Source organism: Salvelinus namaycush, chromosome 22, assembly GCF_016432855.1.
Source record: "Salvelinus namaycush isolate Seneca chromosome 22, SaNama_1.0, whole genome shotgun sequence".
In the NCBI taxonomy this organism is placed as follows: Eukaryota; Metazoa; Chordata; class Actinopteri; order Salmoniformes; family Salmonidae; genus Salvelinus; species Salvelinus namaycush.
In genome coordinates this window covers 20,070,548-20,090,103 of record NC_052328.1, presented here as the reverse complement: position 1 = coordinate 20,090,103, position 19,556 = coordinate 20,070,548, and the positions used below count along the sequence as shown (strand labels likewise).

General features: G+C 41.8%; 1 protein-coding gene across 1 annotated transcript; it reads left to right on the top strand.

Annotated features, from left to right (window-relative positions):
• Positions 1 to 1,100: 1,100 nt before the first annotated feature.
• On the top strand, positions 1,101 to 19,495 carry LOC120017649 (isoaspartyl peptidase/L-asparaginase-like). Its single transcript, XM_038960556.1, has 7 exons — positions 1,101 to 1,188; positions 4,078 to 4,279; positions 9,270 to 9,412; positions 9,874 to 10,028; positions 10,200 to 10,321; positions 18,777 to 18,887; positions 19,017 to 19,495. The coding sequence occupies exons 2-7, from the start codon at positions 4,093 to 4,095 to the stop codon at positions 19,229 to 19,231; spliced, it is 933 nt and encodes a 310-aa protein (XP_038816484.1). The 5' UTR covers positions 1,101 to 1,188; positions 4,078 to 4,092; the 3' UTR covers positions 19,232 to 19,495.
• Positions 19,496 to 19,556: the final 61 nt, after the last annotated feature.

Here is a 19,556-nt window from a genome sequence, read left to right as displayed (position 1 = left end):
TCAGAGGGAGAAGGCACTCTGCGTTAAACTAACAGGGGCAAAAAATGCGAGTTATTTTGCTCTCAAGAAAAGGGCGCCATTGAAAGGAGTGATTACTGGGGTAGCAGTAAATGTAAAAGTTGACCAACTGAAGGGGAAGATTCCTGGTGTTTGTGATGCTCGTCGTTTGGTGTGATGCAGACAGGGTGGGGGACGCAGACAGGGAGGGGTGAGTGGTGAAATAGAAGAGTCAATGTCTGTTTTTTTGTTTTGATGTTGATTCTTTGCCGGACAAAGTGATGTTAGGATAAATAAGTTATCCTGTACGAGCTTTTCTGCCGGACACATTACGTTGTTACAGGTGCCAAGCTTATGGGCATGTAGCAGCAGTGTGTAGGAGGGGGGTTCCTAGGTGTGAGAGGTGTGCAGAAGGGCATGAGACAAAGGAATGTGTTGCATTGGGGAAAGTACATTTACATTTACATTTAAGTCATTTAGCAGACGCTCTTATCCAGAGCGACTTACAAGTACATACATTCATACTTTTTTTGTACTAGTAGTGGTATGTGTTAATTGTAGAGGAGCTCATTGGGCTGGGAATCAGAAATGTCCTGTGCGAGAGAGGCAGGTTGAGTAGTGCAGAAGTTGTCATATGCTGAGGCAGTGAAGAAAGTAGAGGAAGATGGGTCAAGTGTACAGTAGATCTGTACCAGTACAGAGGGACAGGCCAACAAGTGATATATGTTTCAGTAAGATTGGATTTATAGCAATGGTTATCAACTGTACTCCAGGGATGGAAAGTAAGTCACAGAAAATAGAGGTTGTGGTGGCAGCTGCATAGAAGTATTTGGGTGTGCGAGACTTGACATCAGAAGAGTTGCAGGGTTTGTTAAGTGTTTGTGTCCCATCCTTTCAGGTTGTTGGCCTACGCTAGGACTAAATATATTTAAATAGTGGAGTAGGTGGTGTTATTTGTATTTGTTTGTGAGTTTAGTGTTAGATGGTAGGGTATTTGTTTATTTATTTATATTTTCAAGCAAAGTACAAGGGAGTTCTACTCCAGTCTAGTAGGTGGCGGGGTTGTAACATTTATTGGTTGCCAACCGCCGTTAAACCTCATCGAAGAAGAGGAAGTGCTGGTGACGGAAGACTAGTACATATGTTAATAACAGCGCTGGTGTCGAGAGCTGAACATCGACCGATTATCTGGTAAGAAAGAAATATGAACACTAGAAAAATTTCTCAGCAAAAATGATGGGTGCATACTATCTCCGTGTGTATACAAATGTATATTATGTCAACATCGAATAGTGTTATTTTTCACACATTCCGATGCGTGTCCATTGCTCCATTTATTTGTGCGGCGCTGCATTAATGCATTTGGTCGTGTCTAAGCTTAAAGTCCATCTTCATTCGTTTCGGATACATTCAATTATTCCTTTGCACAAATTGTGCTGACAAGTGGTTTAAATTATATCGAGTAGGCTACACTATAATATGAAACGTAAGAGCCGTTTCAATGCTAACGGATGGACCTGTGGAAACTATTATTAACCTATTTAATCCCATAAAAACGTTTTCAGTTATAAGGCTCTAAAAATGTTACTGAATGATCTATCAATGTATTTCCAGCAAATATTGAAATAATAAAGGGTCTCAATGAAAGATGTGCAGTGTCACATGTTTAGTGTGAATTGTCACATGACCAGAGCTGTTTACTTCCTGGTTGCACCATGAGAAGAGGATGACTGCATCAAAGCTCCCAAACAAAAGGTTAGTAAAGTATGTTAACATAAAGGTAGGACAAAGATTTTTGGTACACATCATCTTTAAGGTGTCTAGTATTGATATATTCATTTGCAATTACTCAACTTTGTTCAGTGTGGTCATAGAATGTGTAAACATGTTGACGGCAACAATAGTGACCGGCGGGATAACACAGTGCGTCTAGGTATACAGATACTGATACACATACATAGTTCTTGTTTTAACTTTCTACTCTGTTCTTTCTTTTAGTTTCACTTTGAGTCAAGTTCTGGATATGTTGGATCTAGGTGACTGCCCAGACAAGCCATGCAACATTGCAGTTATCCCTCAAAATGAGAGAGATGCTGTCCTGAGTGATTGTGATAGCGATGGGTCAGATATGGACTATGGAAAGGCCATTTGCCAGCCAGGCTGTTGAATGCATATGCTGAACATATGCAAACAGATCATGACAGGAACAACGTTATCAGTGATGATGACCTACCCCTCACCACCCCCCCCCCCCCCCCCCCCCCCCATCCACAACCTCCCCCACCCCCCTCCATTGTTGATAATGAAGAGCCAAGGGCCTCTACCCGCCAGAGGGTCCAGTCAGAAGAGCCAAGGGCCTCTACAAGCCATAGGGGTCAGCCAGAAGAGCCAAGGGAAAAGCTGCAGGTGGTCAAAAATAAAGATTGAGTGTTCAAACAATCGAAGAGGCCTGCCACTGATGTGATTCCAAAACACATAGTATACAGCCCAAATATGCAAAAGTTTTGCATGAAACCACTGAGCCACGGAAGGAGATCTTTACTGGCTGCTACTGTTGAAGATCAGGCATGATATGACAAAGCTTCTCACTGGCCAATCAACACGATGTACCGGTTCCAGAGAAGTCGTCATTGTGACAAACGTACTACCTATGCATGTGAGAAATGCAAAGCGCCACTGCACATTGAGTGCTTCAAGATATACCATGGACAGTAGAAAAGGAGATAAGATCGAATGAAAAAGGGCTGAAAAAGACAATAAAAGAAAAATAGAAAAGTCGATAAAGGGTGAGGAGAAGCAGTACAACGGACTCTAGGAAGAAAAGAAAAGTAGACGAAAAAGACAATCAAAATGACTGAAATGTTTTTGGAAAAGGTCAATTGATTCAAGACATACTGTATGACAATAGGACTGACTGATCACAGTTCAAAATAGTGATGCACAAACTAATTTTGATCTTGGTTCTGAAGCCTAACTCTATGATATACTGTGTATATATATATAAGCACTCATTGTGCAGTGGTGCTTTTTAAATATATATATATATATATACATATAATTGTATTTTGTTCAGTGTAGGCCTCTACTTGAATGCATATTCTACAGGCTTCCTCTATCCTAAATGTTACCTTTATGTTCAGTGGGAATGAATCACACGACTGCTATACAGTTGTTAGTGAATGTTGCACTAAAATGTCACAATGACAATGTTACAATGAATATTGCACTAAAGTACAAGTTCAAATGTTACAATAAAGTTACAATATTAATGTTTCAATACATGTTGCACTAAAGTAACAGTGTTACAATGAAGTAACAATGTTGAAATACATTGATGGTTGTTTTTTTGTCTTTGCTCTCAGTGTTCATATCGTATTGTATAAGGGTTTTTGATGTGTAAAATAGTCACACTAGAATGTGACGGGGCATTCTAGTGGCAATGCTGGGGACTGCTAGTGACAGAGTTTTAAATGTGTTAATAACTGGGTTGGGATATATAAGAACTTTGATAACTGCATAGGAGAAATATGTTAATTCAGTATATGTAACATTATCCCACCGGTCACAATTGTGACCGACCATAAAACACAGTTTTTCATCTACTTTTCCATTAAAATTTAAAAAAAATAATGATTGATTACTTCAAAGGGTTACTAATGGCACTTGATTTGGATATTTTCATGTCTCTGGGAAAAATTTGGGATTAAATGGGTTAAGTGTGCACGGGCCAGGACTTTTTCCTGACCAAACAAAACAACTAGCAGTCTGGCACAATGGGGAGTATGATGTACACCAGTGGCCACCGCTTGGTCGTGATGAGACACAGTGCTGGCTTTTGTTCCTGCCCAGCTCTAACCCAACAATGGTTTTAATCAGTTTTTTTGGTGGTGACTTGTTCATCTACCCAGGATGTCAGTATTATTAGACACTGGGCAAATCAGGACACCTCCATTTCAAGATAGTTTAAATATCAATGTGGCCATCCCCATGAGCCCATGTGTAACACAAACCTCTTTATTAAACCTCTTTAGTATAACCTCTTTAAATCGCTGTAACTGTCTTACCACCTCTCTCTCCCAGGCCTCTCTGGCAGACATGTTGCCTGTGTTGGTGGTCCATGGGGGAGCGGGGTTCATCCCTAAAAAGCGTGTGCAGCCTGCTTGTGCTGGGGTCCGGGCTGCAGTCAGGGGGGGATACTCCAAACTCCAGGGGCAGGGCAGTGCCATGGATGCTGTGGTGGAGGCCGTCACTCTGCTGGAGAATGACCACCACTACAACGCAGGTAAACACACAGCCATGACTAGGGCCTGGAGTCTTTCCTAGCCAGGTCACATGGCCAGAGAAAAACCACCTGGCCCCTCTGAGATCAGCAATAAGGGTCAGATAAGGTAAATAGCTCCACCTATATTTACTTGGTACATGGTTCCATGGTAATAATTACGCAATATTAACATGGAATTACCAAATAATTATTCATTTATCTTGTACTTTTTTGTTGGTGTTGTAAACACCAGTAGAAACAGTACCATAAAATGAAGTGCTACCAGATTTTACTGTCAATGACACTAACCTGGATAAAGAAAGGTTGATAAAGAATATCACATTTTATTGGTCACCTACACGTGTTTAGCAGATGTTATTGCGGGTGTAGCGAAATGCGTGTGCTTCTAGCTCCAACAGTGCAGTAATATCTAACAGTTTCACAACATATACTCAAAATACACATAAATCTAAGTAAAGAATGGATATACATATATATCAGAGCGGGATTGGACTAAGATAGTGGCATCGTATAGAGTACAGTATACAGTTGAAGTCGGAAGTTTACATACACTTAAGTTGGAGTCAATGAAACTCATTTTTCAACCACTCCACAAATTTCTTGTTAACAAACTATAGTTGCATGACACAAGTCATTTTTCCAACAATTGTTTACAGACAGATTATTTAACTTATAATTCACTGTATCACAATTCCAGTGGGTCAGAAGTTTACATACACTAAGTTGACTGTGCCTTTAAACAGCTTGGAAACATCCAGAAAATGACGTCATGGCTTTAGAAGCTTCTAATAGGCTAATTGACATAATTTGAGTCAATTGGAGGTGTACTTGTGGATGTATTTCAAGGCCTACCTTCAAACTCAGTGCCTCTTTGCTTGACATCATGGGAAAATCAAAAGAAATCAGCCAAGACCTCAGAAAAACAATTGTAGACCTCCACAAGTCTGGTTCATCCCTGGGAGCAATTTCCAAACGCCTGAAGGTACCACGTTCATCTGTACAATCAATAGTACGCAAGTATAAACACCATGGGACCACGCAGCCGTCATACCGCTCAGGAAGGAGACGCGTTCTGTCTCGTAGAGAGGAATATACCTTGTTGCAAAAACTGCAAATCAATCCCAGAACAACAGCAAAGGAACTTGTGAAGATGCTGGAGGAAACTGGTTGAAAAGTATATATCCACAATAAAATGAGTCCTATATCAACATAACCTGAAAGGCCGCTCAGCAAGGAAGAAGCCACTGCTCCAAAACTGCCATAAAAAGCCAGACTACGGTTTGCAACTGCACATGGGGACAAAGATTGTACTTTTTGGAGAAATGTCCTCTGGTCTGATGAAACAAAAATAGAACTGTTGGCCATAATGACCATCATTATGTTTGGAGGAAAAAGGGGCAGGCTTGCAAGCCAAAGAACACCATCTCAACCATGAAGCACGGGGGTGGTAGCATCATGTTGTGGGGGTGCTTTGCTGCAGGAGGGACTTGTGAGAAAAGAAAGAAAGAAAATTATGTGTATATATTGAAGCAACATCTCAAGACATCAGTCAGGAAGTTAAAGCATGGTTGCAAATGGGTCTTCCAAATGGACAATGACCCCAAGCATACTTCCAAAGTTGTGGCAAAATGGCTTAAGGACATCAAAGTCAAGGTATTGGAGTGGCCATCACAAAGCCCTGACCTCAATCCCATAGAAAATTTGTGGGCAGAACTGAAAAAGCGTATGCTAGCAAGGAGGCTTACAAACATGACTCGGGTACACCAGCTCTGTCAGGAGGAATGGGCCAAAATTCACCCAACTTATTGTGGGATGAAGGCTACCCGAAACATTTGACCCAAGTTAAACAATTAAAAGGCAATGCTACCAAATACTAATTGAGTGTATGTAAACTTCTGATCCACTGGGAATGTGATGAAAGAAATAAAAGCTGAAATAAATCTCTCTCTCTACTATTATTCTGACATTTCACATTCTTAAAATCAAGTGGTGATCCTAACTGACCTAAGACAGGGAATTTTTACTAGGATTAAATGTCAGGAATGATGAACAACTGAGTTTAAATGTATTTGGCTAAGCTGTATGTAAACTTCCTACTTCAACTGTATACATTTGAGCTGGGTGATGCAATATTTACAAACAATTAAAGTGACTAAGAGTACAGTTTATACATATGAGATGAGTAATGCAAGATACGGAGACATTATTGAAGTGGCTGGTGTTTCATTTCCTTAGTGGCCAGTGATTCCTAATCTATGTCTATAGGCAGCATCCTCTGATGTGCTGGAGATGGCTGTTTAACAGTCAGTGGTGTGGTATAGAATACAGTATATGAAATGGGTGATGCAATATGTAAACACAAATTAAAAGTGACTAAGATACCGTAGAATAGTGTGGGAGTGTAGTTTATACATATGAGATGAGTAATGCTAGATACGGAACATTATTAAAGTGGCTATTGATCCATTTCTAAAAGTGTCCAGTGATTCCTAATCTATGTCTATAGGCAACCGTCCCTGATGTGCTAGTGATGGCTGTTTAGCAATCTGATGGCCTTGAGATAGAAACTGTTTTTCAGTCTCGGTACCAGCTTTGATGCACCTGTACTGACCTCGCCTTCTGGATGATAGCGGGGTAAACAGGCAGTGGCTCGGGTGGGTCATGTCCTCGATGATCTTTTTGGCCACCCTATGGCATCGGGTGCTGTAGGTGTCCAGGAGGGCGGGAAGTTTGCCCCCGGTAATGCGTTGGGCAGACCGTACCACCCTCTGGAGAGCTTTGCGGTTGTGATACAGCCCGACAGGATGCTCTCAATTGTGCATTTGTAAAAGTTTGAGTGTTTTAGGTGTTAAGCCAAATTTCTTCAGCCTCCTAAGGTTGAAGAGGCGTTGTTGCGCCTTCTTCGCCACTGTCTGTGTGGGTGGACCATTTCAGTTTGTCAGTGATGTGTATGCCGAGGAACTTGAAGCGTTCCACCATCTTCACTGCGGTCCCATCGATGTGAATAGGGGGGTGCTCCCTCTGCTGTTTCCTGAAGTCCATGATCATCTCCTTAGTTTTGTTGACATTGAGTGAGAGGTTATTTTTCTGGCACCGTACTCCCAGAGCCCTCACCACCTCCTTGTAGGCTGCCTCATCGTTGTTGGTAATCAAGCCTACTACTGTTGTTTCGTTTGCAAACTTGAAGATTGATTTGGAAGAGTGCTTGGCCACGCAGTCATGGGTGAACAGGGAGTACAGGAGTGGGCTGAGCACGCACCCTTGTGAGGCCCCGGTGTTGAGGATCAGCGAAGAGGGGTTGTTTCCTACCTTCACCACCTGGGGGCGACCCGTCAGGAAGTCCAGGACCCAGTTGCACAGGGCGGGCTTCAGACCCAGAGCCTCGAGTTTGATGATGAGCTTGGAGGGTGCTATGGTGTTGAATGCTTAGCTATAGTCAATGAACAGCATTCTTACATAGGTATGCATCTTGTCCAGATGGGACAGGGCAGTGTGCAGTGGTGTGGCGATTGCATCGTCTGTGGATCTATAGGGGTCGGTAAGCAAATTGAAGAGGGTCTAGGGTGACAGGTAAGGTGGAGGTGATATGATCCTTGACTCTCAAAGCACTTCATGATGACAGTGTTGAGTGCTACGGGGCGATAGTCATTTAGTTCAATTTTCTTTGCTTTCTTAGATACAGGGACAAGGGTGGCCATCTTGAATCATGTGGGGACAACAGACTGGGCTAGGGAGAGATTGAATATATCTGTGAACACACCAGCCAGCTGGTCTGCGCATGCTCTGAGGACGCGGCTAGGGATACCATCTGGGCCAGCAGCCTTGTGAGGGTTAACATGCTTAAATGTCTTATGTCGGCCACGGCTAAGGAGAACCCACAGTCCTTGGTAGCGGGTCGTGTCGGTGGCACTATTATCCTTAAAGCGAGCGAAGAAGGTGTTCAGCCTGTCCAGAAGCAAGACGTCGGTGTCCGCAACGTGGCTGGTTTTCCTTTTATAATCCGTGATTGTCTGTAGATCCTGCCACGTGTCTGAGCTGTTGAACTGGGACTCAACTTTGTCCCTATACCAACGTTTAGCCTGCTTGATTGCTTTGTGGAGGGAATAACTACACTGTGTATTCTTCCATATTCCCAGTCTTCTTGCCCTGGTTAAATGCAGTGGTTTGTGCTTTCAGTTTTGCGCGAATGCTCCCATCTATCCACAGTTTCTGGTTGGGGTAGGTTTTAATAGTCACAGTGGGTACAACATCTCCTATGCACTTCCTGATAAATTCATTCACCATATCGGTATATGTGCCAAAATTATTTTCTGAAGCTACTCTGAACATATCCCAGTCCGCGTGGTCAAAGCATTCTTGAAGCGTGGATTCCGATTGGTCAGACCAGTGTTGAAGAGACCTCACCACGGGTGATTCCTGTTTGAGGTTCTGCCTATAGGAGGGGAGGATCAAGATGGAATCGTGGTCCGATTTGACGAATGGAGGGCGGGGGAGGTCCTTATATGCATTCTGGAAGGTAGTATAGCAATGGTCGAGGGTTTTAGCAGCGCGAGTACAGCAATCAATATGTTGATAGAATTTATGGAGCCTTTTCCTCAAATTTGCTTTGTTAAAATCCCCAGCTACAATAAATGCAGCCTCAGGATATGTGGTTTCCTGTTTGTATATTTTATTATCCAGAAATTGGACATTAGCGAGTAAAATAAGTTTGATTGCTCTCCAGAGTGTAATCAAGGGATCTGCTCCAGGGAAGTCATAATCTTGGTCGTAATGATGGTAGTTCTGGTGAGTTACCGGAGCTCTAATATCTAATAGTTCTTCCCGGCTGTATGTAATGACACAACAATTCCTGAGCTAATAAAGTAAAAGAGAGTACATAAACAAACAAAATACTGCAGAGTTTAAGAGCTAGTCGCGATGCTGCAATCTCCATCGGCGCCATAATCTGAAGACATGTCTCTGAGTCCTCTTGTATCTCTCCATGCATCAGGGCTAGGCTCGGTGTTGAATGTTAAGGGCGAGGTGGAGATGGACGCCATCGTGATGGACGGGAGATATCTGGCCAGCGGAGCTGTCTCTGCGGTCAGAAAAGTGGCCAATCCTGTACAACTGGCCAGACTGGTCATGGACAAGGTACTGTACACACACACACACACACACACACACACACACACACAGGCACACACACACACACACAATTTGCTTAGACAAAATGTTGATCATACAGCAGTTCAGGGTGTTTGGTATTTTATTAGGATCCCCATTAGCTGTTGCAAAAGCAGCAGCTACTCTTCCTGGGGCCCACATGAAACATGATAGTGACATGATACAGAATATTAATAGACAAGGACAGAACTACATCAAAAAATGTTTTTATCTAAAGGCACACGTAGCCTACATATCAATGCATACACACAAACTATCTAGGTCAAATAGGGGAGCGGCATTGTGCCGTCAGGTGTTGCTTCATCTGTTTTTTTGAATCCCGGCGCACTTTCCCACAGCGCTCTGTCACGCGGAAGCAAGTGAGGTACAGTATATTCTCTACATCTTGAACATTATTCCCCATTGAATGAGCCCGTTACCCATTGCAGACGAGCCATCTGTGTCTGACTGGAGAGGGTGCCAATCAGTTTGCCCGGGCGATGGGTGTACCCGAGGTGCCAGAGGAATCACTTATCACAGAGTATGCCCGTATGCGCTGGAAGAAGAACCTGGCAGCTGATGCCAACCCGGTGGAGTGCCAGATGTAAGATAAAGCATGACATGATATTTCATACCATAGAGTTGAATACATTAGATAGATATTGAAATGGATTGTAACATGATGAGATGTGTGTCATGATAGAACATAGCATGGTATAATAATATTGCATGATAGATGTTAATGACATTTTTAATTGAAGTGTGTCTGTCACAGGGGGAAGATGGGTACGGTAGGGGCGGTGGCAGTGGATGCAGAGGGGAACATAGCCTGTGCCACCTCCACCGGTGGCATGCTGAACAAGATGGAGGGCAGGGTGGGGGACACAGCATGTATCGGTGAGACATCTGATGTATTGTCATATGAGGTAAAGAGATGTGGAGAGGAAGTAGGAGAGAGAAAGAGAGGAGTGGAGAAATGAGGAAGAGACCTGCAGCTTTAACAGTGATCCAGAAAGCTGAGTGGCTTGGTGAACCCTGACCGCTGAGACGTGGAGGAATGTGTGGTGGTGTGGAGCCACTCACTCACGACCTGCTGGGTTAATATTTCACTATGGAGATTATTACAGCCAGCAGTCTGAACAACACACACTGCTACCTCACACTCATAGTTTGCTTCATAAAAGTGCAGAGGCACAGGCATACAGTACGTACACAACATATGCACATAAATTTACACACATACACAGAACAGGGGTTAAACAATCTATTACTTGCATGTAATTGAAGAAGTGGTAAGTGGAGTCTCGTGGTGAGTAATGTTCTCATGTTAATCAGTGATGCTGGTAAACAATCAATGATCAGCTATGCAATTCACCCAAATATCCCCATTCACTGGCATGCCTTTCGAAGTGAATCACTGTCAAGAGTTTCATAGATCACTAGTTTACAAACGTAAGGGCTACCTGGAACCGTTCTGAGCCCTCGCCTGCTATATACTGAGTGCTGACTGTAGAGTTGGTAACCCACCACAGGTTGTCCGGTAAGAACCAGGTTTTGGGATAAAGGCCAAAAATAGGTTCTGAGGTTAACACAGGTTTAGGAGATCTAATTTGTTCTGTTCTATGAGATAATGTCCGTTAACATGACCTTTTGTAAACATGTTATTTAGGACGTATGGTCCATATACAAAGGTAGGAAGCATGCATGAACTTCACAAACAGTAGTATAAATAAGTTGGCACAACAAAGAATCAATACTCACAGGTTGAACTGAGGCACACATTAACTTGACTAGGCCATCTCCTACTCCCGTAGGCCCTTCCCACTGGGCACATCACGTCATTTCAGCGTGATGTCAACCTTTATTCACCCTCTCAAAAAGACAACCAGAAGATTGGCAATTCAATGTGGCATTACTATGCTTTCAACCTTTTAAAAGCACAACCAAATTCCAATGGAAGAACAATGTCAGATTTTGGTTTAGTTGTCTTCTAAATATGTGTTATCACTGCACTCCATATAATAGCACCACCAAATGACATGGATTGCAGTTGAGATTACATTCAAAGTAAAAAAATAAAAAATCTCAGGGAGGTTACAAGTACAAAAGAACTGACTGAAATGCATAGAAAGATAACCCCAACCCACCCCCCATTTCCCATCCACGAGCCTGTTTATTTTGCAGCAATGCTGCCTGTCAGCAGTAATCTTCTCAGATTGAGAGATTCAAGGGGCTATCATCGTTAACCTCTCTAGGGTATGTGGGACGCTAACGTTCCACTTGGCCAAAAGCCAGTAAAAATGCAGCGCGCCAAATTCAAATATATTACTATAAAAATCAATCTTTCATGAAATCACACATGAAAGACACAATTAAAGCTACACATGTTGTGAATCCAGCCAACATGTCTGATTTCAAAAAGGATTTACGGCGAAAGCACACCAAACGATTGTTAGGTCAGTACATAGCCACAGAAAAACACAACCATTTTCCCAGCCAAAGATAGGAGTCACAAAAAGCAGAAATAGAGGTAAAATTAATCACTAACCTTTGATCTTCATCAGATGACACTCATAGGACATCATGTTACATAATACATGTATGTTTTGTTCGATAATGTGCATATTTATATCCACAAATCTCGGTTTACAGTGGCGCCATGTTCAGAAATGCCTCCAAAAAATCCGGAAAAATTTAAGAGAGCCACGTCAAATAACATAAATACTAACCATAAACTTTGATGAAAGATACATGTTTTACATAGAATAAAGATACACTTGTTCTTAATGCAACCGTATTTTAGATTCCGTCTCTCACAGTTGAAGTGTACCTATGATAAAAATGACAGACCTCTACATGCTTTGTAAGTAGGAAAACCTGAAAAATCAGCAGTGTATCAAATACTTGTTCTCCCCACTGTATTAGCATCTGGGACAGAGTAGGAGGCAGTTCACTCTGGGCACGCTATTCATCCAAAGTGAAAATGCTGCCCCCTATCCTAGAGAGGTTAAGTAACACACTAGCTGCAAAGCATTGAATATACAGTTTAAAATAATGCGCTTTGAAATACATTTTGTATCTTTGCCCCAGAAGCATTTAACTGCAGGGGACTCCCCCTGGGAATGTGCCTACCTGATTTAGGGAACACAGTGAACAGTTGGGATTTGGGGCCAATTTTATCGTAAAACGTTTCCTCGGTGTTAAATACGTCTGTGAACAAACTTAAAATCAATAAATTGATGGTTCGGATTATGGGATGCCAAGGTCATATTTTTCCATATTGTATTCCAGTTAAAGGGTTGTTCAGATTCAATTAGATATGTCGACCATACTTTAATGGATAACTCAGAATATGGTGCTTTCCAAAAGTTGTTTATATACACTACATGACCAAAAGTATGTGGACACCTGCTTGTCGAACATCTCATTCCAAAATCATGGACATTGCTGCTATAATAGCCTCTTCCTCCGCAGTTGGTGTTCCAATTCATCCCAAAGGTGTTTGATGGGGTTGAGTTCAGGGCTCTGTGCAGGCCAGTCAAGTTCTTCCACACTGATCTCGACAAACCATTTTTCTGTATGGAACTCGTTTTGTGCACTACGGCATTGTCATGCTGGAACAGGAAAGGGCCTTTCCCAAGTTGGAAGCACAGAATCGTCTAGAATGTCATTATGAATGTTATGCTGTAGCATTAATATTTCCCTTCACTGGAACTAAGGGGCCTAGCACGAACAATGAAAAATAGCCCCAGACCATTATTTCTCCTCCACCAAACTTTACAGTTGGCACTATGCATTGGGGCAGGTAGCGTTCTCCTGGCATTGGCTCCAAACCCAGATTCATCGGTCGGACTGCCAGATGAAACCCATTTTCATGAAGCTCCCGACGAACAGTTCTTGTGCTGACATTGTTTCCAGAGGCAGTTTGGAACTCGGTAGTGAGTGTTGACTGTAAATCAAATAATAATTGATTTAAACACACTTTTGCACATACAAAACCTAGGAGGCTCATGGTACTCACACCCTTCCATAGACTTATACAGTAATTATGACAACTTCCAAAGGATGTCCTCCAGCCTATCAGAGCTCTTTCAGCATGAACTGACATGTTGTCCACCCAATCAAAGGATCAGAGAATTAATCTAGTACTGAAAGTGTAAGCTACAGCTAGCTAGCAATGCAGTATATAAAATGTGATGAGTAGTTGACTCAAAGAAAGAGAACAACAACACTTGAACAGTTTTGAACAAATTAATTTCTTCCAAAATGAAGAAGAAGCAATATAGAGAGATATTTCTTTCAGTTTCACTTAGCTAGCAAATGCAGCTGGCTAGTTTAGCGTACTGAAACACCCTGCTCAAACGGAGGGATGCTATGTTAGCTACTTGGCTATGACTTTACAACACAACACTGGAACTCTTCCCAGTCAATGTATGCTGTTGGTATTACTAATTTATTGCCACCGGTGCCCGCCGGTGTAACTGCTTACTGACTGTACACTGTAACGTTACTGCATGATTTTAGCGATTTTACTGCAGATTTTTTGGTGACAACGATGTAGGCTGTGTGTAGCGGTTTGGCTTAGATTTTTTTTCTCCACCTGATCACATACAGCTGATGTGTTGTGCATTGAAGTCGAAGGGTAGAGGTGAGAGGAGGAGAGCGTATAGATGCAAGGAGGAATACAACGTGGCTGCTATGAATGTGAACTGTGTTTACGTGTGATCAGGGGTGTATTCATTCCGTCAATTCTGGAAAAAAAATCTTAAACTGAAGCAAACAGAACAAAACTTGGGATAAACCTGCCCTCAATTTGTCCAATGTAAACTCTTGTTTGCAACTGTTGGACAAACGATTACACCCTATATCAGCTAGATGCAGGCAAGGCGGTATTGCATGTCACTGTCTGTCTATGTGTCACTGTCTGTCACCTCAAATGTGTCTCTTGACCTGATTACACCCTATATCAGCTAGATGCAGGCAAGGTGGTATTGCATGTCACTGTCTGTCACCTCAAATGTGTCTTTCGACCTGTGTGCACCTACGTTGTAAACTGTTATTCATAGGCTAGGTTGTAGCAACCTCATGATGGGTATAGGACACATTCAAGTATCATGTAGTAGCCTAAACCTATCACTGTTACATTGAAGTGGGTGAATGGAATATGAATGAGAGTCATACAATATGCTGTAATACAAATAAGGTGACTGACCACCACTGGTAGAGTTGGAGTCTTACATTGAGTCTTGAGAGGCACTAGTGCTGATTTGGTTAGATAAATTCAGCTTCATCAAAATCTGTCAAATTAATCTATGGTCATCAATGCGTTTGGGAGCGATTGAGATGCATTGTCTAGATATAGTAAAATATCATCCGCGTACAATGAGATGAAGTGATCAGTAGATTTGATGGAAATAGATGTTATTTCATTTGATTGGCGAATTGCCTCAGCCAGGGGTTGCATGGATAATACGATTAGCACAGGCGAGATTGGATCGCCTTGTCTGTTATTTCTAGTGATTCTGAAAGGAGCAGAGCGGATATTGCCTGTTAGAACTATGGCTAGGGATTGGCATATATTATTTTAATCATATTAATGAAATTGGCGCCAATTCCCATATGTTCCAAGACTGATCAGAGATACAGTGCCTTCAGAAAGTTTTCAGACCCCTTGACATTTTCCACATTTTGTAACGTTACAGCCTTATTCTAAAATGGATGACATTTTTTCCCCCCTCATCAATCTACACACAATACCCCATAACGACGAAGCAAAAACAGGTTTTTAGAAATGTTTGCTAATTTATATAAAATAAAACAAACTGAAATATCCCATTTACATAAGTATTCAGACCCTTTACTCAGTACTTTGTTGAAGCACCTTTGGCAGCTATTACAGCATCGAGTCTTCTTGGGTATGACGCTACATGCTTGGTACACCTGTATTTGGGGAGTTTCTCCCATTCTCTACAGATCCTCTCAAGCTCTGTCAGGTTGGATGCGGAGCGTTACTGCTATTTTTAAGTCTCTCCAGAGATGTTCGATTGGGTTCAATTCCAGGCTCTGTCTGGGCCACTCAAGGACATTCAGAGACTTGTCCCGAAGCCACTCCTGGATTGTCTTGGCTGTGTGCTTAGGGTCGTTGTACTGTTTGAAGGTGAACATTCGCCCCAGTCTGAGGTCCTGAGTGCTCTGGGGCAGTTTTTCATCAAGGATCTCTCTGTACTTTGCTCTGTTCATCTTTGCCTCGGTCCTGACTAGTCTACCAGTCCCTTCTGCTGAAAAACATCCCCACAGCATGATGCTAGGGATGGTGCCAGGTTTCCTCCAGATGTGATGCTTGGCATTCAGGCCAAAAAGTTCAATCTTGGTTTTATCAGACCGGAGAATCTTGTTTCTCATGGTCTGAGAGTGATTAGGTGCCTTTTGGAAAGCTCCAAGCGGGTTGTCATGTGCCTTTTACTGAGGAGTGGCTTCCGTCTGGCCATTCTACCATGAAGGCCTGATTGATGGAGTGCTACAGAGATGTTTTCCCTTCTTGAAGGTTCTCTCATCTCCACAAAGGAACTCTAGAGCTCTGTCAGAGTTACCATCAGGTTCTTGGTCACCTCCCTGACCAAGGCCCTTCTCCCCTGATTGCTCAGTTTGGCCAGGCGGCCAGCTTTAGGAAGAGTTTTGGTGGTTCCAAACTTCTTCCATTTAAGAATGATGGAGGCCACTGTGTTCTTAGGGACATTCAATGCTACAGACAGATCTTTGCCTCGTCACAATCCTGTCTCTGAGCTCTACGGAAAATTCCTTCGACCTCATGGCTTGGTTTTTGCTCTGACATGCACTGTCAACTGTGGGACCTTATATAGACAGGTTGTGTGCCTTTCCAAATCATGTCCAATAAATTGAATTTAATCACAGGTGGACTCTAGTCAAGTTGTAGAAACATCTCAAGGGAAACAGGATGCACCTGAGTTCAATTTCGAGTCTCATTGCAAAGGGGCTGAGCTGAATACTTATGTAAATAAGGTATTTCTGTTTTTATTTTTAATACATTTGCAAAAATATCTAAAACATAACATGTGTAAAAGTCAAGGGGTCTGAATACTTTCCGAAGGCACTGTATGACCATTCTCGTCTATTAAAAGCTTTTTCTGCATCGAGAGATAATGCAGCCCAAGGAGCTGTTGTTTCTGATGAAGCATCTAAGATATGTAGTAGTTGACGGAGGTTACCCGAGTATAAGCACTTTTTCACAATCCAGCTTTGGCCCTTGTGGACCAATTTTGGTAAGTAAGATTCGAGACGGGACAATAATGTCGTGGAAATTCACCACTAAGGACTCAAATCACAGTAAATTAAGCAATCTTTATTATCATGACCGGAGAGGTTCACTAACTCAATACAAGCCTGGTGAAACTCCAAAGGGGGGGTTCTCTTTCAGTCGTATTATACTGCTACACAAACAAGTCATATAAGCATGGTTGGTTCCTACATGTGACTGACTGATACCACACCAGGCTTCTTACCTTGAAACTGAGATATTGTATTACTCCTTTAAGTTCCCTGATCAATGTTCTGGGCGTACTGACAAATTGCTTATGAGTGATACTGTGGTTTACTCCTTTGTGTAGTCAATCCGTCACTCGCATGAACCCAACCAAGACAGGTTATTACAAAGCAGAATTGTGCTAAACATACGATCTGATACACACAAAGAGAATTTATCACAACATATTTTTGGAAAAAACGTTTAATATCTGTTTATCAAAGGGTGCGATAGTGAGAACACACTTTTTTTTATATAAAAGTTAAATTAGTGCTGTATTCACATCTCTCCTAAATTAACCTTTGTGAATGGCGGCTGTATTAATCATTTAGAGCAATAGTGGACCTAATTTATTAAAACATTTTGATTAAAACATTTTAAATATTCTTAATCCTATTCTTTAAATTGTATTTTGGTACAGTTGTAGATGTGAATCTGACATATAATTTGTTATCTTCTCGACCAGTTAATAGTCTATTTACCCTATTGTAAAAGTCTACCGCAACCAAATATCAACATATGAAGGAGATATATATATTTTGTGCCACTGACTTAGTCTGGCTTTAATTCCAGTTTGTCTACAAATGAATAATTGATATGTTGGATTCACGTCTCCATCTCAACCAAAACCAAAGTTAAAGAATAGGACTTCATCTAATCAAACTTTAAATTCCCTTTTAAATAAAGTTTGATTTGATTTAGTCCTATTCTTTAACTTGGATTTTTGGATGAGATGTTGATGTAAATCCAACATATTAATGATTATCTTGAAGATTACATTAGAAATCAGGCCTTTGGTAATTTGTTGTCTATTTTTAGCTGAACCCTGGGTTGAATTGAAACAATAGCTGTTGATGACTTTGCAGATGCTATGTAGGCCTAAATACCATCATTGATGATGTATTGTTGCATTTCATTTGCTGTTAAACCTACCCTTTGGAATGACTTCGATAGCAACTGTGAATATACAGTATTTAGTTATTAAGAGATCTCTCAATAATTATTCTCACTGATGGCACATTGGTAGTAGTCAGTGACAAATATAAAAGCTAAGCCAGGCTTGGTTAAAACCCTGGATAGGATACCAAATGAATAGTTGTAGATCATCTCTCCAGTAGGAGGTGCTGCCCAGCCGACTTGTTTTTTGTTGTTTTCTAATGGTGTGTATAATGTTGAAGATCTGACATTGTTTCAAAGGTACAAATTCAAAATTTTATACAAGGTTTGTCTATGTTGAAAATTGGTATCATAATTCTGTGGTTGAAATTTCAATTTTCTCAAAACAACAGTTTACGTTGATTACTTTTTTCAAATCCAATGTATTTTCCTTATAGCTTCCTTGTCACAATATGTTGCCATATTACGTTTTTTTCCACTCTTTTTTATGGGAAACTCACCTGACACCCAAGGGGAGAGCACCAAAGAGGTGACTGGCTGACTGGCTTGTCAATAAAATACCCTTAAAGGTGCAGGGCATTTTTTTAATACTCGGTTTGTTTACAACTTTTCTTTTTGGTACCTGTAAAGAGCATTCTGTAAATGTAGTCTATTCTATTGTTTACCTTGCCATCTAGCAGCTTAAAGTGGAAACTGCACCCTCAGACAACCAGGCATGTTACAACTAAGCCAGGCTATCAAGGCTAGAAAAGGTTTCCACCCCACTTCTACCAATCCAGTTGTCAGATTGGTAATTCATTACGGAAGACTGATTTTTCAAGTATTCCAACAGGCTTTAAGACCACATGAAAGTCAATACGTGTAGCAGATGTTTCCCTCTTATAGTGTGTGAAAAGCAGTGTGTATGTGTTTCAGGGTGTGGGTGTTATGCTGATAACAGGGTTGGAGCGGTGTCCCCGACGGGCGAGGGTGAAGCCATCATGAAGGTCACTCTGGCTAGACTCATCCTGTTCCACATGGAGCAAGGTAACACACACGATTTATGGGGAAAAAAAGATTGATTGACATGCAATCTTCAGTAACTCCATCCATTTATAACCTCATCCATACATCAATCCATCCATTCATCCTCCCTCCCTGGTGTGTCCCCTGCAGGGCGCAGCGCGGAGGCAGCAGCAGACGAGGCCCTGGCCTATATGAAGGAGAGGGTGGGAGGTCTGGGGGGAGTGGTGGTGGTAGACCCCCAGGGTGAATGGTCTGTTCGCTTCAGCAGCTTGCAGATGGCCTGGGCTGCAGCCCAGCAACAAACACTTCACTATGGCCTGTACACTGGAGAACACTTCACACAGAACATAGACGACCCCTACTAACACACACTTCACGTCCACGTATGTGTTGAGAGAAAGTCTAAAATAAACCCTACTAACAAGCATAGGTAAACAATCCATAGAAAGCACTGAATTGAACATTTTCCGTCCACTAGACTCTTATCATAACTGTGTTTTTAGCAATCAGAAATATTTCAATTTTGTCTAATCCTCAGATCAATGCTCATATCTAGAGCCAGTATTTGGAAAGTGTTGATCTACTGCCAAATGTAACTATGAAGGAATAAAGCGTGTTTTAAAAACAAACAGGTTGTCCTTTCTGATGGGTTTTCAGTGCCTCATTTGGAGTCCTTAACAGCCATGGTTG